The following is a 15,347-nucleotide window of genomic DNA, read 5'->3' on the forward strand; positions in this document are numbered from 1 at the left end:
TACATTCAAAAACTTTTATTTTCCTGTCAGGCCAAAATATCATCAGGTAGAAAATATAAAAACACTGACTTTAAGACGGCATAAAATTGCAATATGGGACAACATATAATGATGAACTCAATGTTCCATATGCCATTTGAACATCAAATGGTTTGAAGTAAGTCAGTTCATTTATGTCCAACACCTTTCAAACTTTGTCTGGATGCAGCCTAATCTTAAAGGCATGGTAATGCTCATCAAAACACAGTGTTTCCATCAGTTTTCCACAGAGCAATACAATATCATCTTTCACAACAATAGTTGTTATCTTACAAAACACAGGCAGATCAAAGGCCACCTCAGTACAGACAATGAAGCCACAGCGGTACTCTGTACCATGATGTTTTATCCATTTGGCAGAATACACACTAGCTGTTGACAATACAGCTCCAAATTTGGAAGCAACCCCTGGACCTTCCTTGAGCTCATCAAGCGTCACCATCTTTCCTGGACCTAAACTTAATCTCTCCTTGCTTATGGTCTCCTGATACATTGCCATACAACTCTGGTGCTTTTTGGCTAATGTCAGTGTAATGTTTTTAAAGCATTTTAAATGTTTCTTGAAGAAATTGTGCTTAGCTTCATAACGCATGCACCACATGTGCAGAACCGGGCCAATTTTCCTTATACGACAAGGGTAATGAATCATGAAGTGATGCTTTGGTAAGAGGTTGATTGCAGGAAATAAATGCTTGAAGAGCCGATGATAATGATTAAATGTTTGAGGTAAACGGTCACACCCTCTGACAGGACAGGTGAAAAAACAATGTTGACAATGTGTAGAAGCAAAAGATCCCAGTACTTATCATCTGACTGGAATACATCTCCAAATATTAAAGGCATGTTGCGCAGTAAGCACCAAGACTGTATGGCATTCAGGCCCAAATCATTACTTCCGTTAAACAACTTTACTCTCGCTGGACGGTTTCGTTGCTGATTGTACCCATAGTCAAACGCATGTATTATACCAGCTAGTTGTTCATCACTGAGGAAGTTATCCTTAATGTACTGCAGAACAAGTTTCATCTCAAACTGAGCAACCCCCTCTAAAATATCATGCATTACATCTACAGAATAATTGGTTGCTGTATTGAAATACTGAAGAGAGTTCAACAGACAAAAGCGTTTCACACCATATACATGTTACCTCATGTAGGATCTGCGTGTATAGTTTGACAGTGCATTGCATGCATCTCCACAGTTCTTAATACAATCCTAGGATCATCTTCACAGAACACAGTCTGAACTCCATCTTTTTCAAGGAGACAAAAACGACAGCAATATCGAGCCCCAAACGACTCCACAAAGCCAAACAGACTATGCAAACCAAGATTATCTCCAGTGACCTGAATTAGAGTACCCCGAATCCTACGGTTAAACGTGGGAATTTCAAGTCCCTCCATCTCAAGTCTTTTCAGATCATTGACAAGTGGCTCCAGTATCGAATTAAAACCATAATGTTTGATGTCCTGTGCATGGAAAAGAGCACACAAATGAATATTAATTAAAGAGGAATTAAAAATTGGGGGAAATTCCTCAATGTAAAATATATAGCACCTAATTTATGTACACCCTTTTTAGAGCCCAAAGGATTTGCAGTTTCAAAGTCGTCATAAAACAGCTGAATCTGCAAGGCATCTTTTACAACAGAAAACAGGGGATTTTCTTTACAATAGGTGGCATCCCTTAAGTCTGCATACACTCCTTCCTTTGGCTTTAGTCTGGGCTTGAACATGTTTGCAATTTCTGGGTTTTGAAGAATTGTCTTCAGTGTTTCCAAAATGGGAACATATGCAAACTTATCAGTTACAATGACCTGGTCATATGTCCCAGTAGTTTTGTTTCTTCTGCTGTCAAATCTTGTGCCAAGCACCTTTTCAACAGGTTCAATATTTCCCCATTTCTCTGCAAAGTATTTTTTTCCGTTTAGTTTTTGAATTTAAGGGTGTGAATGGGTTTTCAAACTTTCGGAAGGTTTGGTCTAATTTGTCCTTACTGTCTGTGTCCTGTGGAGATAAACATTGCATAGCTGCATCTTTTGCCTATGAATCTCAAAAAACACTTCCTCCATAGATAAGAAAACTATTTACAGTAGACTGATTTAATCCAGCTGCCTTAAGTTGTGCAACAGCACTGGCACACATATCCAGACAACTATTAGAGTTTCTTGACTCTGATATTGTGGCTGTCTCATCTATATTAATTGTTGCTGCCTCATCTACCCTGTTTAAGTCAACATTGGTGTCAATCTGTTGTTCAGCACACTCAGTGTGTTTGGTGTTCAAATGCTTCCTAAAACCAGAAAAAGTACCAAACACACGGCCACATCCAGTTTGAATGCATTTAAGGCTTAGATTTTTTCCAGGCAGGTAACCATGAACTAGCCGTAAATGTCGAACAAGCATGTTTGAACTAGTTAACTCAGCCTGACAAACAAAGCACTTTATGATGGAAGACCAATGTCAAACACTACAGAAGCAACCTCGCCCTCACTTCTGCAACACAAGGACTCTCTTTGACTTTGCCGACATCACTGTTGTACACAGTGGTCTGGATGAACACGTACATGTTGTGGAGCATGGTGTTGAATGATGTCCCAAACACAAAGTGTGTCTTAAACAGTTCATCAAAAGCACCAAGAGAAGAGGATGACCTGCAAGGTGTGGCATTCTTGTCGAGAATGACGAAGAACTGGTGGATAGCGTTCTTCCTCGCTCTAACAGCCAAGAGACAGGGTTGAGTGCTCGTAGTAATGGCATCAAGATGCTCTTGAATGCTTGTTCCAGTCTATGGAGAAGAGATAAAAAAAAATTATATGGTTAATATTATAACAGAAATGTTTACATGACTAATTAATGTAAAATATACCTTATCAATTAAGAAAAAATACAAATCTTCTTGAAAACCACAAGATGCTTCTCAGCCGCAGACGCAGACACCTTTCCTGGTCTCTTTCGACCCAGAGCAGTAGGTGGAATCAAGTGTAGGAGCAGTAAAATTGATGAGAGGTCCCTGTCCCAACCTGTAACAACACAAGTTTGATAATGCACTTGAATTGTGGACCACCAATATCATTTAGTACACTGCAATGTCAGCAGCATCTTTATTACAATACAGTGAACCCTCGTTTATCGCGGGGGTTACGTTCCAAAATGAACCCGCGATAGGCGAAATCCGTGAAGTAGTCAGCTTTATTTTTTACAGTTATTATACAATACTGCACTTAGGGGAGCGCTGCAGCTGCAGCCAGGTGGACGCCGCGGCGGTACTCTTGCCTCAGAGTGCGGGCCGCTGAATCAATCGGAGCAGTCGAGGGTGGGAAAGGCTCGCGCCTGCGCTCTTCTCCTGGGGAACGCGGCTGCGGTGGCCAGAGACGGCTGGGGACCATGTCCACTGTCTGGTTGACGGTGGGGGAAAAGAATAAGGCTGCTCCGTCGGCTCCGTCTTTCAGGGTGTCTCACTACATGGAGATCAAGGAGAGAAATGATCCAGCGCTCCACAGCAGGCAGCGCTGGCCAGTATGGCAGAGGAGACGAGGCGCGGAGACTGTTCACGTTGGTCAGTCCCTTAGCCAATCAGGATGCAGAACACAATGCACTGTTTAAAAAAAACATTAAAAAATTGCACTAAAAAAAATCCGTGAAACAGCGAAGCCGTGAAAGGTGAACCGCGTTATAGCGAGGGTTCACTGTATAGATAAATGATCGTACTTTAAAACCACCACATCAGGCTACTCTATTCTAAAAATCCTTTTGGTTAAGCCAAACATTCAGTCAACATTTTGGACACACTTTCAAATTTAAATGAATGTATGCTTACAAACATCTTACCAAAATCAACATCCACTTCAGCCCTATCCTCAGGAGGATCAGCTGCCAGCAGGAGGTCCTGAAGCTCACTGATGGAGGGAAGCTTTCTGCATTGTTGAATTTTTTTCTTGAATGTGGTTGGCCACTTCTCCAGAAACTTGTCTGATACATCCTCACCAAACATCAGAACAAAATCCTGTTCAACCTGCAGTGGGATGTTTGGTGATAATTTCAGGATTACACAGTCAACCATAGTGAGAAGGTGCAATAGTTATAAAATATTGATATAATTCCCATCTACTGAATTGAAAACGATTAAAGTACTATAAAACTGTTAAAATGAGATAATTGCCAAGCCTTTGATGTCTTTGAAACGTGGAAAATCACATAGTATGTCATTTGACTGCTGTGGGTCAAGGACCATGTTACGTCGATGGACAAATGTCAGCTTCATCTTCTTCCTGACCATGTCCTCATCAGCTGAATGTTTCATCAGTGAGATCGCTTCCTTGCACTCATCTTCACCGAGGACAGTCTCTGGAACGAATTGGGAAACTCGTCTGACAGTTGGTCCTCCCGGAATGTCCTCACCAGATGGTCCTTCTGCTGATGCTAAACAATATGGGGACATAGTACTAATGACAATCACATACATTTTAAAACACTTTGTCACTTGGATGTAATCATATTATTTAAGAAAAAATAGTTTATTGGCTGAAGCGCATTGCAACGTATAAAACAAAGGCAATAACTGATCTTGTGACTATTCTGTTCAATACTTGTCCAACACTATTGCAGGATTACCTCCAAATAAAGATCGCCTGTCTTTAATACTGCATCTCTGAAAAGTTTTAAGTCTCCAGGCCAAGTACCCAGTGCCACTGTCACCATCATAATAATGCTCCTTGGACAATGAAAGGATTGCAAAAACAGGCATTCTATTAGTGATAAACGTGGAAAACAATATGCTCTAGTAGGATTTAAAATATTTTAACATAACAACCATCAGTGTGTGCAACTCACATAGCCATACTTGGAGAATGGGTCTCTGAGGTAGGGAAAGAAGCTCACAATTCCTCACGCATACATTTCTTTCACCTGTCTGGTGGAGATGTACTGCAGGAAAAAAAAAATCACATTAATATTTCAGAGATTTACTTTAGATTTCAAATTACTCTGAAATTTGAACAAGAACACAAATACTAATTAAAGCCAATAAAGACATTACCCATTCTTCTCTGTCATATCAGCTACCAGTATGTTCACCATTTTCCTTCTGCTCTCATCTGCCAAGGACTTAGTTCGGTTGTATTCATTTATTATATATTCTCCACCAGATTTCTTGGTAAGAACGGATTCCACCAGCTTAAAGACAAATACCAAACAAAAATAGAAAACAGTTTCAGGATTATATCTACTGCAATACAAAGTTAACTTAAATGCTGGACATAATGACTTTAACAAAGTCCTCACACAATGCAGTTTAAGACCTGCATTTGTACCATTTTAATCCTTGTCCAGTAGAAAGCATTAGTGCAGGGATGTGAGGGTGTATCTTGAATCGATTAAAAACTGATACAATTAAGGGAGGAGCGAAATCGATGCAGAAAAATTTGTGTCCGGATAGTCTTTTTAAATGGTGAGGGAGGTGTGCTTAATATGTAGTTTGTCACCAAAGCGGCACAACAAGCACGAAAAATAATCTGAACGCTGTCAGAAGTAGCTGCTGAGACAACGCTTCCTGATTAACTTAGAAGCTAATGTCAGCTGTTAGCTCGCCATGTAACAAGTGCGTGTGCAGTGTTCTTGGAGAAATGAGCCTCGGTTGACATTGTCGTCACCCACTGCAACAAAAGCTTGGAATAGCGACTTCCAATCGCTGGGCTGTTTACAATCGTCGTTAACAAGCTATCGTTAACGTCGTTACCATCGCGCAGGAGTATCAGCGACAATAAAGTGTTCAAACTTGTGAAATCGGCGTTCAAATAAACGAAATCCGCAGAAATCCGCGGTAAATTCCCATCCCTGAAAAAAAGCAGAATTCCGCGAATTCACGGAAAAAATCACATCCCTGTTATAAAAGAACATAAGAGGAACATATATTTTTTTAACTTTTCTTGTTTGAGAGTGGAAATAACACTTATCTCAATTTTAACTTTAATCTAGCTTTCTTAAAAATCTGAATTTGCCCTCAACTGCTGTATTTATTTCAAAGTCTGCCATTTTCAATACCGCAAAAACAATTTGTAGAGTGGGATAGAATGATATCAAGATACATTTGGAGAGGCAAAAAACCCAGAATACAATATAAAACATTACAACTAAAAAAAGACAGTGGGGGTAGAAACCTTCCATGTTTACGTGAATATTTCTATGCTGCCCAGCTGAGGCCACTTGTTTGCGCGTGCTCACCGACTTACACGGCAGGATGGAAAAGCTTAGAAGGGCAAACAATTAAGAATATTCCATTGAAAGCTTTATTATTCGACATTAAATTGCAGCAGAAAACTAACTTTCAAGATGACACAATATCCAACACGATGCTCATGTCATGGAACGAAGTTATTAAATTATGTAAGTTGGAGGGAGATACAAAAATATACAGATGGTGTGCTTATGACTCCGAGTTTACCCCCAATAAATATGACAATAGATTTAAATTTTGGATTTCAAAAGGATTAACAGACTACAACTCCTTTGTTCATAAAGGGGCACTACAATCATTTGAATGTTTAAAACAAAAGCATGGACTGGACTCTGAAGATTTCTTCAGATATTTACAGATCAGACACTATTTTAACCAAAACATAAAAAATCAACAGGTTGAAGGATTTTTACAAACATTTACGTCAATAACAAAACCATTTTCCCCTACCAAAATTATATCTAAATTATATGACAGCATCCTGGTGGGTAAAGGAGGGAACACATATTACGTAAAGAAGAAATGGGAAACAGAAGGAAGAATTAATATTACGGAAGAGGAATGGACTTACATATGTCAGACTCAGTGGACCACGACTGGGTCGAATATTTGGCGTGAATTCGAATGGAAAAACACAATGAGATTTTTTGTTACACCAGCCCAGAAAAGGTACCAGGGAATAGGAGATACCTGCTGGAGATGCAGCAAGAATACAGCCAACCACTTTCATATATTTTGGGAATGTGCGGTTATACAAGAATACTGGTTGGACATTCATCAGCACTTGCAAAATATATTTAATATTGTTTTTCTCCCATCTTTTACTACAATGTACCTGGGTAAAGTAGACCTTCAAACAATTGGCAAAAAAGACAGAAAACTCATCAATATTCTGTTGACGGCGAGTAAAAAAAATATTACAAGAAAGTGGCTCAAACCTGAAAGACCAACAATAGAGAGTTGGATTGATGTCGTGAAAGACATTTTTATTATGGAGAAGATTTCATCTACCCTGAAATTACAACTGGACAAATTTTACTCAATGTGGTCCAAATGGACAGAATATGTAAAGCCTGTAAGATCTGATTTTGCTTAACGTAAACACATATACCACTGTTTGTCATGATATGTCAATGAATGGGTTCCCTTGCTCCTCTATTTGGTAGTTATATATTATGTTCTTTTATATAAAATGGAAAAGCAAAACTGCTGGAAACATATCCATTGTATCTTGAATGTAAACTATAAATGTGCTTTTCAATAAACTATAAATTTGAAAAAAAAAAAATCTGAATTTGAATCATTTCGTGGGTTGAGTGTATTATTATATTGCTACATTAGTCTCTGTGTGAAGTCTTACTTGCTTAGCTTCCGAATCCAGCCTCTGACGCTTTCTGGAAGGGCTGTCTGGAAGGATAATTGTATCAGAGTCTGATGAAGCAACAGATGAAACCTGTGACTCAGTTGAGGCTACCATGGAGACAAATTCTAACCACAATTGGCAACAGGAGAAAGAAGACATGTTACACAGAGTTCACTCACACCCATACCGTATCTAATGAAGAATATAAGCTTCACTTGAGACCCCTTTAAGGTCTGGGCAATTTCCGCCCGAAATTTCTACTGAGATTTACAGAAAGTAAATTGAATGCTGTTCTTGAACTGTTTGGAGTACATGCATGGTTGGGGTCTCATTTGAAAGCTGACAACCTGAATTTTCACCCAGTGCAGTCAGAATTACTCTAGGTGCTACTGGCACAGAGTTATGTATGTTGGAACACACTGAATTAGGATGAATTTTTTTTCTCGCCTACATTTTTTCCCTAATAAAACACCTGAAAATCAGTGTGGCAGCACTGCAACAGCTTGAAAACACAATATTGCAAAAGCCTGGGGTCTTACATAGTTCAGGTCAAAATTTCAGAGCAATACTACAAGAAATGAGTGTTTCACACATGTATTTGTACTGATATGCTCCGCCCCTGTCAATGTTGGATACACTCTTTATACACTGTGCACACTCTCTACAGAATGGTATAAATTCCTTTTCACTCCATTTTCCACTTCATTTTCATTCCAAAAACTCATAAAGAACTCAAAAAATCACTTCAGATAGGCTTCAGTGTCGATCACACACACAGATTGAGAGGAATACAGAGAAACAGCAGGTGGAGCCCGGAGCTCACGAATGAAATATCATATAAAGCCGCTGGCAGAGGCGGGATTTATAGGCAAGCCATTCAGCAAGCTCATTGGCTACCAGGCCTGTCAATCTAACGTTTCCTCCGGCGTGATTTGCTGAGAAACAAGTCAATCAAGTGATGTAATCGATATCTGTCAGACTCGGCCATGGTTGGCTAAATCGCCGAAGTAGGCGGAAACGAGTCACCTGATTGGTTGAAGTTCGGTTTGAAGCGGTCGAGAAGCCTCCAGTATCCATTTTGAATCGCGAACAAAGAAAATAGGACCGTGTATGATAAAGTTATAATAGAAAGATGCAGTGAATATGAAACGCACAGCGCCACCACGCGCCGCGTGCACGCGCACGGAGCCGATCGTTTTCTGGATTTTTTACCTATTTCGAGACATGTTTTGGCCAAAGTATTATACTGGATTGTTTCCTCTGGATGGCTAAGCTTGGGTTCTGGCCGGTTTTTGTGGATTATCTTCTTTTATGACCAGAAACGAGCGTCCAAACTGCGTCGACAGGTGAGCTGTGCACGTTTACTTGACTTGTTGTTTGTTGGATAAATGTGTTTATATTACCCGCTGTGGTAATCACATCTGAAAGTGGTTTATACCGGCGGATTCATGAGAATCTCAGCTTTCTATGTGTGTATAGTGTTTGTATAATCGTGTTTGCAGTGTCCTTCTATTTTAAAAAAAGCGTATACCGATAAAAAAACGGCCCGCCCGCGGGCCGCCGTACTTTAAGTGTTTAAACTAACTTAGCTTTATTAGAAATAAAGATTCACCTCGTGTCACTATTTGAGTAAATAGGTTAATAAAGATTACAAATTTAACTGGAACAAACCTTTTTCATATGTAATGGTTAGCACCCCAGTGGAGGGATCTTTTATGATGTCCTCAAAGACATCATCATCCAACTCAGTCCCTGAACTGTCAACGACTCTGACACCTTCCATTACAGCTGGGACACCAAATTTGGCAAATGCTAGGAAACAGGAACAAAAGCGGAAACCAAAAAGTAGATATCTTTAAGGGCTGGACCCAAATATCTGAATATTTGTTTGTGATGGCAGTATCTGAATATTAAACTGCTTCTCAGATATTTTGGTGGCATAACTGTACGCTCTAGCTGCCTATACTTACTAGTGTCCTCCATTTTTGTAACAAACAACATCATTTTAGTAGCTTACTTTACTAGCAAGTCAATAGGGCAGGTCATAGGTCACATTTTAAAGATTTACAGAGCCATCTACTGTATCAAACAGCAAACTACATCACATTATCTGTTGGGCTCATAGACAGTTCATTTTATGATTAGAGTTACGATCTGAAATTTTGGTTGAAGATTTGATATAAAGCGAGAGCCCTAATCTCCAGTAAATCAATTTTATATAGCTAAATTCAGTTAATAGCACAGTTAAAGTTCCTTGCACAAACCTCACATTCACAATATCAAATTCTTACCTGCATTCAAAAAGTCTGACAGATTTGGCTCCGTTATTCTAACAAACTTTTGGGCTTCGCCAAGTTTCACCTTCAGTAGCATGCTTCCTGCAGAAAGTATATTGCACATAAGCAGGATCAGCACAACATAATAGAGGAAAAGTTCACATGTTCATTCTTACAATAAACAAAAGCAACAAAATAAGTTTGACAGGCACATAAAGCCAGTTCTAATTCAATTAGGAAGGTTTTTTTTTTTAGATGAATGCACACAACTTTTGATTAAAAAATGGTTTTAAGCCACATGCAGTTGACAAGGTATCAACTAGATTAACCCATTAAGGTTCAGAGGCCTGATTAGGCCATTTGCGGGTTCATTATTACACACAGATGAAAATATTCCACAAAAAACGGCCATAATCCAACCTTGGACATCCAGACGAAACAAGCCAGTAAAATATTTTGTCCAAAACATGTCTTGAAGTCGGTATATAATCCACGAATCGGTCGTTTTCAAGGAAATGCACCTCGCGATGCGCGTCCAATATTCCCTGTATTTCTCCTCATATTTTTATTTACAAATAAAATATTAGCGATTTTTTGTACTGAAAATGGATGGAATTGACTGTACCTTATAGGGCTACTAACTCATCTTGTCTAAGATAAAAACATCACAAAATCATTTTTAATAAATCACATTTCTCAATACAGCAATACGCCTTCTATCTAGAATTACAACAGTCACTGTAGTTATGTTAGTTTATTTTAAGGCTACTGAGACATTAATGTCAAGTAAAATTTACTGCCCAGCACACATTAGACAGAACTACATGAGTAGGAAATCACCATTCTCCTAGTTTTAATGAGCTATCACAGTCTGCTTCACAGTCACTTTAACGGACAACAAAAATAGTGTTTGCAGCTGAAAGAGTAATTCAACGTTAACAGTAACACTACATTGAAAATCGTTTTTTTGGTCAATAAATAAGCCAAACATAAATCTGTTAGGTTGTACAAAAACTACATATGTAAAACTTGCATACTAAATCCTCTGGTTCACTTACCATTTGTACTTGTTGCGTGGCCCGCGCGCGCAATGTAACCCGAGGTGGCTAACTAATCAAGCTAACGTTAGCTAATTTCTCCCCTCACAAACTATGAACACTATGCATGGTACACAGCTCAATCACTCTTCGGGCTTATATAAACCGTATTGACCTTCTCTCGTGTCTAGTCCGACGCTATCTAGTTAGTTAAAAAGTTTACCGACAATGGCACAATTAAGCTTGCATTCACTCAGTCACATTAGCTCTTTTAGAAATAAGAGTATTTATGTATATAAATATAATATTATTTCGGAGACAAAACCGAGTTGTCAGATGCATTTATTCAATTAAATGCATTTTTCTACGTGGCAACTCAATACAGCCACATACAGCAAAAAAAAAAAAAAGTTATTTGCTGTTGACGCCTTTGTGAGCGGGGCAATACAGTGATAAAGCTCAAAACGCGCATTTACAATATAAAGGGATACATTATAACCCGAGACAGAGGTACATACCGACAAGTTGTGTCATTATATATAATTGTGAAAAGAACTGGAATATCTGTCGTCATGTCAGCGATTTGGTCGGTACACGTTTTAAAGTGGGATATTTAAGTCTGTGTTAGCTTCTTCTTCTTCTTTTTGCTTAATGGCAGTTGACACGCAACTTTTAGGTGCATTACCGCCACCTTCTGGAATGGAGTGTGGGGCAGGAAGGCCCCATCAGTCCTTAAACCCTCTCTCTTAAACCTGTTCTTTCCATAAATAAAAGCAATGCTCTGGCAACATGTTTCAAAGATAAATTACTCAAAATTTCCCTGACCTCGAATTTGATTTTACTATCACAGATTTTCCTCTTGAATACTCTTCTCTGCTGCTGAAGCTTGGGGCAATAAATCAATACATGCTCAACATTCTCCTCCACTCTACAGCATTCACATTCCCCTGTATTATGTTTTCCAATAATTCTCAGAGTGCTATTCAGCCCTGTGTGCCCGAGTCTTAATCGTGACAAGACATCCTCCTCTTTCCGGCCTAAACAGTCCTGTTTTCCTGAATTCCCCTCTACACTTTTTTGAATGGAGTAATAAAAGCGACCTTTCGAGCAGGTATCCCATTGTCTCTGCCATTTCTTCTTCATTCGTTCTTTAACTATTGTTTTAACTTCAGAACTACTATACTTCACGGGAAAGTCAATTACATTTTTAGCAGCCCCTCTTTTTGCATACTTGTCTGCTAACTCATTTCCATCCACTCCTATGTGTGCCGGAACCCACAAAATAATAACTTGCTTGCCTTGTCTCCCTAGCCTATAACTAACTTGACCAATTTCACATATAATATCTTGTCTTGCCTCAGATTTCAAATTTTTAACACTTATTGCTGCACTGCTGGAGTCAGTTGCAATCACAGTTCTCTCTTTTCCATTATCCGCTGTCCAGTTTAATGCCAGCAATATTGCTGCCAATTCCCCGGTGTACACTGATAACTTGTCGCTTGTTCTTTTATTAATAGCAATACCTAATTCAGGAGTAACAAAGAACACTCCAACTTGACCTGTAAGTGACCTTGACGCATCAGTATAAATAACCAAATCATTTGAATAAACATAAGAAATATACCCATTAACAGAACCACTATTACACTTCTTTTCCAATAAGCTTAGATCCACCTTTATTTCTGTCAGTAACCACGGAGGAGTAAGAGAAATTGAAACCGTTGGACTTATTTCAAGTTGATCTATTCCGGACTCTTGTGTCATGCTTTCTATTACCCATCCAAAGCTATTAATCTGCACCTTTTCTGTGTTAGCTTCGGATGTTACGAGGAAATTTGAAGGCACCATGAGTCAACCTGCTCGGTGTCTGGCAGCAGCCAATGGGAGGGGAGGAGCTCCGGACGCGCTAACGCGCATGTCCTCTGAGGGCCCCACGTGTTTGTGTAAACCACGGAGCACGCAGACGCAAGCAGCGCTTTAGAAATGGCGACTGATAGTGGTATTTCTTCGCTGCAGCTCCCCTGCGTTTTTTCACCTAAATCACGACAGTACTTAGCACTGTGTGCCCAAGATGGCAGGCTTCGTATTTGGAACACAGATAGTAAAACACTTCATCAGGAGTTTGTGCCTTCAGCTCATTTGAGTGCCACTTGTACATGCATAGCCTGGGGACCATGCCGGACAGTCAAGGTACGTGTGACTGCTGTTAGCTCCAGAAGCTAGCGAGGCCTTAGCAAGCTCCATGTGATCATTCGTATGGAGGTGTACACGTCGGTACCAGAAAAGTGTCATTATTGACAATGGGGAGTTATTAACAAGACTCGCCTGTGTGTATTTGCAACCCCTTAATGTGTCTAAGACAGACATGGTTAGCAGGGTAGCACCATTAGCAACTAGCTAGCTTTCAGCTGCTGCGCAGAACGCACATGTTAGTCCCACATGGCGATTCCACAAAACACGTACATTGTCTTACTTTGATATTTAATGATAAACCTACTGTAAAGAATACTCACTGGAGCGACATTACTCCGACCGGTTGTTTCTCGTTGGTTTTAGACCGTTATTACTACAAATAAAGTCGTTATTCAAGTTAGCATCAGCCCACCGAAGTTTAACAAGCGCGTGCCACCATGACACTTATAGAAGGAGAGCTCCACAAGTTGTAGCTCAGTTTCTAAAATGGCAACATACAAGCAGTTTCATACCAGTAAAGATAATCGTAAATTGTACGGTGAATCGCAGATCAGAATTTTTAATACTGTGTGGGATGCGCTTGATTTAACATTTTACGTTTAGTTAATTCGCTGTTTAAAAATATCAATCTTATAGGAATATCAGTTGGTCAGACACATTGTTTGCTTCAATCAGCTGCCACTGTGTTGATATAGATTTGGGAACATGTTGGTGGCTTAATATGTGCTAATGTTAATACAAGTAAACCTTCATGTGTGCCAGGCACCTTTGGTGTAATTTGTGCCAGTATTGAACTGATAAGCATGTCATTACTCTTATTTTTCTTATTCAAACTGTTAATTTTAACTATGTGCTGTGTTTCAGGAGGGACCTCAGAGGAAGAAGAGGAAATCGGAGGCAGTGCAGGTGGAGGAGAAGGCTGACCTGTTGGCAATGGGCACAGCAGCTGGCAGTGTGCTCATCTACAGTACAGTGAAAGGAGCACTGCATTGTACCCTGGTGAGTTACAGACTTTACACATTCTTCAAAATATGACTTGTTTAACGCATGCAGAGAAGTAAAAGGTGTGTTGCAAAACATGTAACTTGTCTAATTTGGAAAGCTAATTTTATAAAATACCCATGGTATAGTTTGGGAAGAGAAACGTTTTTTGTCAAAATGAGATATTGAAAGAGCATTGGTGATGCATTCAGCTTTAACATACAATGTAATGCTAATTCAAGTGTTGTCTCTGACAGGATGGAGGCCATAGTGGAGGAGTAAATTGTGTCCAGTGGCACCCTGAAGACAGTTTATTATACAGTGGCTCAGATGATACAAATATTGCAGAGTGGGACCTGCAGACGGGCAAAACGAGAAGGTCAGTATCTACTGTTCCTTTCAACACATAGTATGGTTCCATGGAAAACAGTGTATAAGTCCGCCCTGGGAACAAATCACAGTTCATGAGTTTTGTTATACTTTTAAATGAAATAAGAGAAACTCTAATACATTCAGTGAGAGCTATAGTCTGCAGTACGTAACCAGATAAAGTAATGAATTATTTTTAGTGTATCACTTCATACACCACTGGAGTTGAGCTGTTTACCATTCAGCCTGTTAGACTGTGCAGATGTTTCTTTGCAAATGCAGTTGCTGTTATGTCCAGGAGCACACATTGTCTTATTCTTCTAACATTGTGACTTTCTCCACTTTGATTGTCCAATTAAACTTCGAAGACACAGTTGCTCATCGGTGTTCCAAAGTGATGGTTAGAGACAACAGCGTGTTGAGAAGATACCAGCCAGACAGCAGCCAAGTTTAGCTGTATTGTAGAATAAGTGCCGGTTAGTGACAGCTAATCTAACCTGCTGCTTATAGCATTTGTCATTGTGACTGGTAAAAGCAAGAAAGTAAAAGCTGCTATTTCAGTGTTTTCTACATTACACTTTGCTAACCTTTAAATAACTTCAGGCTGATGTAGCTGTATGTGACAGCAGCGACAAGTTCCTCTGTTCCAGTGTGAGTGTGAGTAACTTAGCTATTTGCTGGGATTTATCTTGGCCTGTAAAATCCCCCAGATCTTTGTTTTGCTTGATATTTTGGTAATTCCAGTTTAGTGAACATGTGTTGTAATTGATTAGTAACCTGCAGGATTATGTAAACAATACACACAGCTAGTCCTTAAATGTAGGACCCCGTTTTTCCCAAGTTAACATAGGTCTA

At 39.4% G+C, this 15,347-nt stretch overlaps 1 protein-coding gene and 1 long non-coding RNA gene across 5 annotated transcripts in view; one reads left to right on the forward strand and one right to left on the reverse strand.

Annotated features, from left to right (window-relative positions):
- On the reverse strand, positions 1–13,604 carry LOC127534069 (uncharacterized). 4 transcript variants are annotated; one of them, XR_007942019.1, is made up of 10 exons: positions 13,463–13,604; positions 9,928–10,014; positions 9,308–9,448; positions 7,634–7,680; positions 5,077–5,213; positions 4,872–4,964; positions 4,653–4,752; positions 3,870–4,460; positions 2,908–3,061; positions 1–2,826 (listed from the first exon to the last, which is right to left on the reverse strand). It is a non-coding gene; the product is annotated as an uncharacterized LOC127534069 (long non-coding RNA). The 4 variants fall into 4 exon arrangements; XR_007942017.1 differs by having other exon boundaries at positions 2,979–3,061; positions 7,634–7,761; XR_007942016.1 differs by having other exon boundaries at positions 7,634–7,761.
- The window catches only part of wdr43 (WD repeat domain 43), a 25,740-nt gene continuing 23,285 nt past the window's right edge, over positions 12,893–15,347 (forward strand). Inside the window, exons 1-3 of the mRNA XM_022216819.2 lie at positions 12,893–13,139; positions 14,007–14,141; positions 14,381–14,502. Of these exons, the coding sequence (XP_022072511.1) occupies positions 12,933–13,139; positions 14,007–14,141; positions 14,381–14,502 (464 nt within the window). The 5' untranslated portion in view covers positions 12,893–12,932. The remainder of the gene's footprint in view (positions 13,140–14,006; positions 14,142–14,380; positions 14,503–15,347) is intronic.

The sequence above is a fragment of the Acanthochromis polyacanthus genome, chromosome 1 (assembly GCF_021347895.1).
Source record: "Acanthochromis polyacanthus isolate Apoly-LR-REF ecotype Palm Island chromosome 1, KAUST_Apoly_ChrSc, whole genome shotgun sequence".
Lineage (NCBI taxonomy): Eukaryota > Metazoa > Chordata > Actinopteri > Pomacentridae > Acanthochromis > Acanthochromis polyacanthus.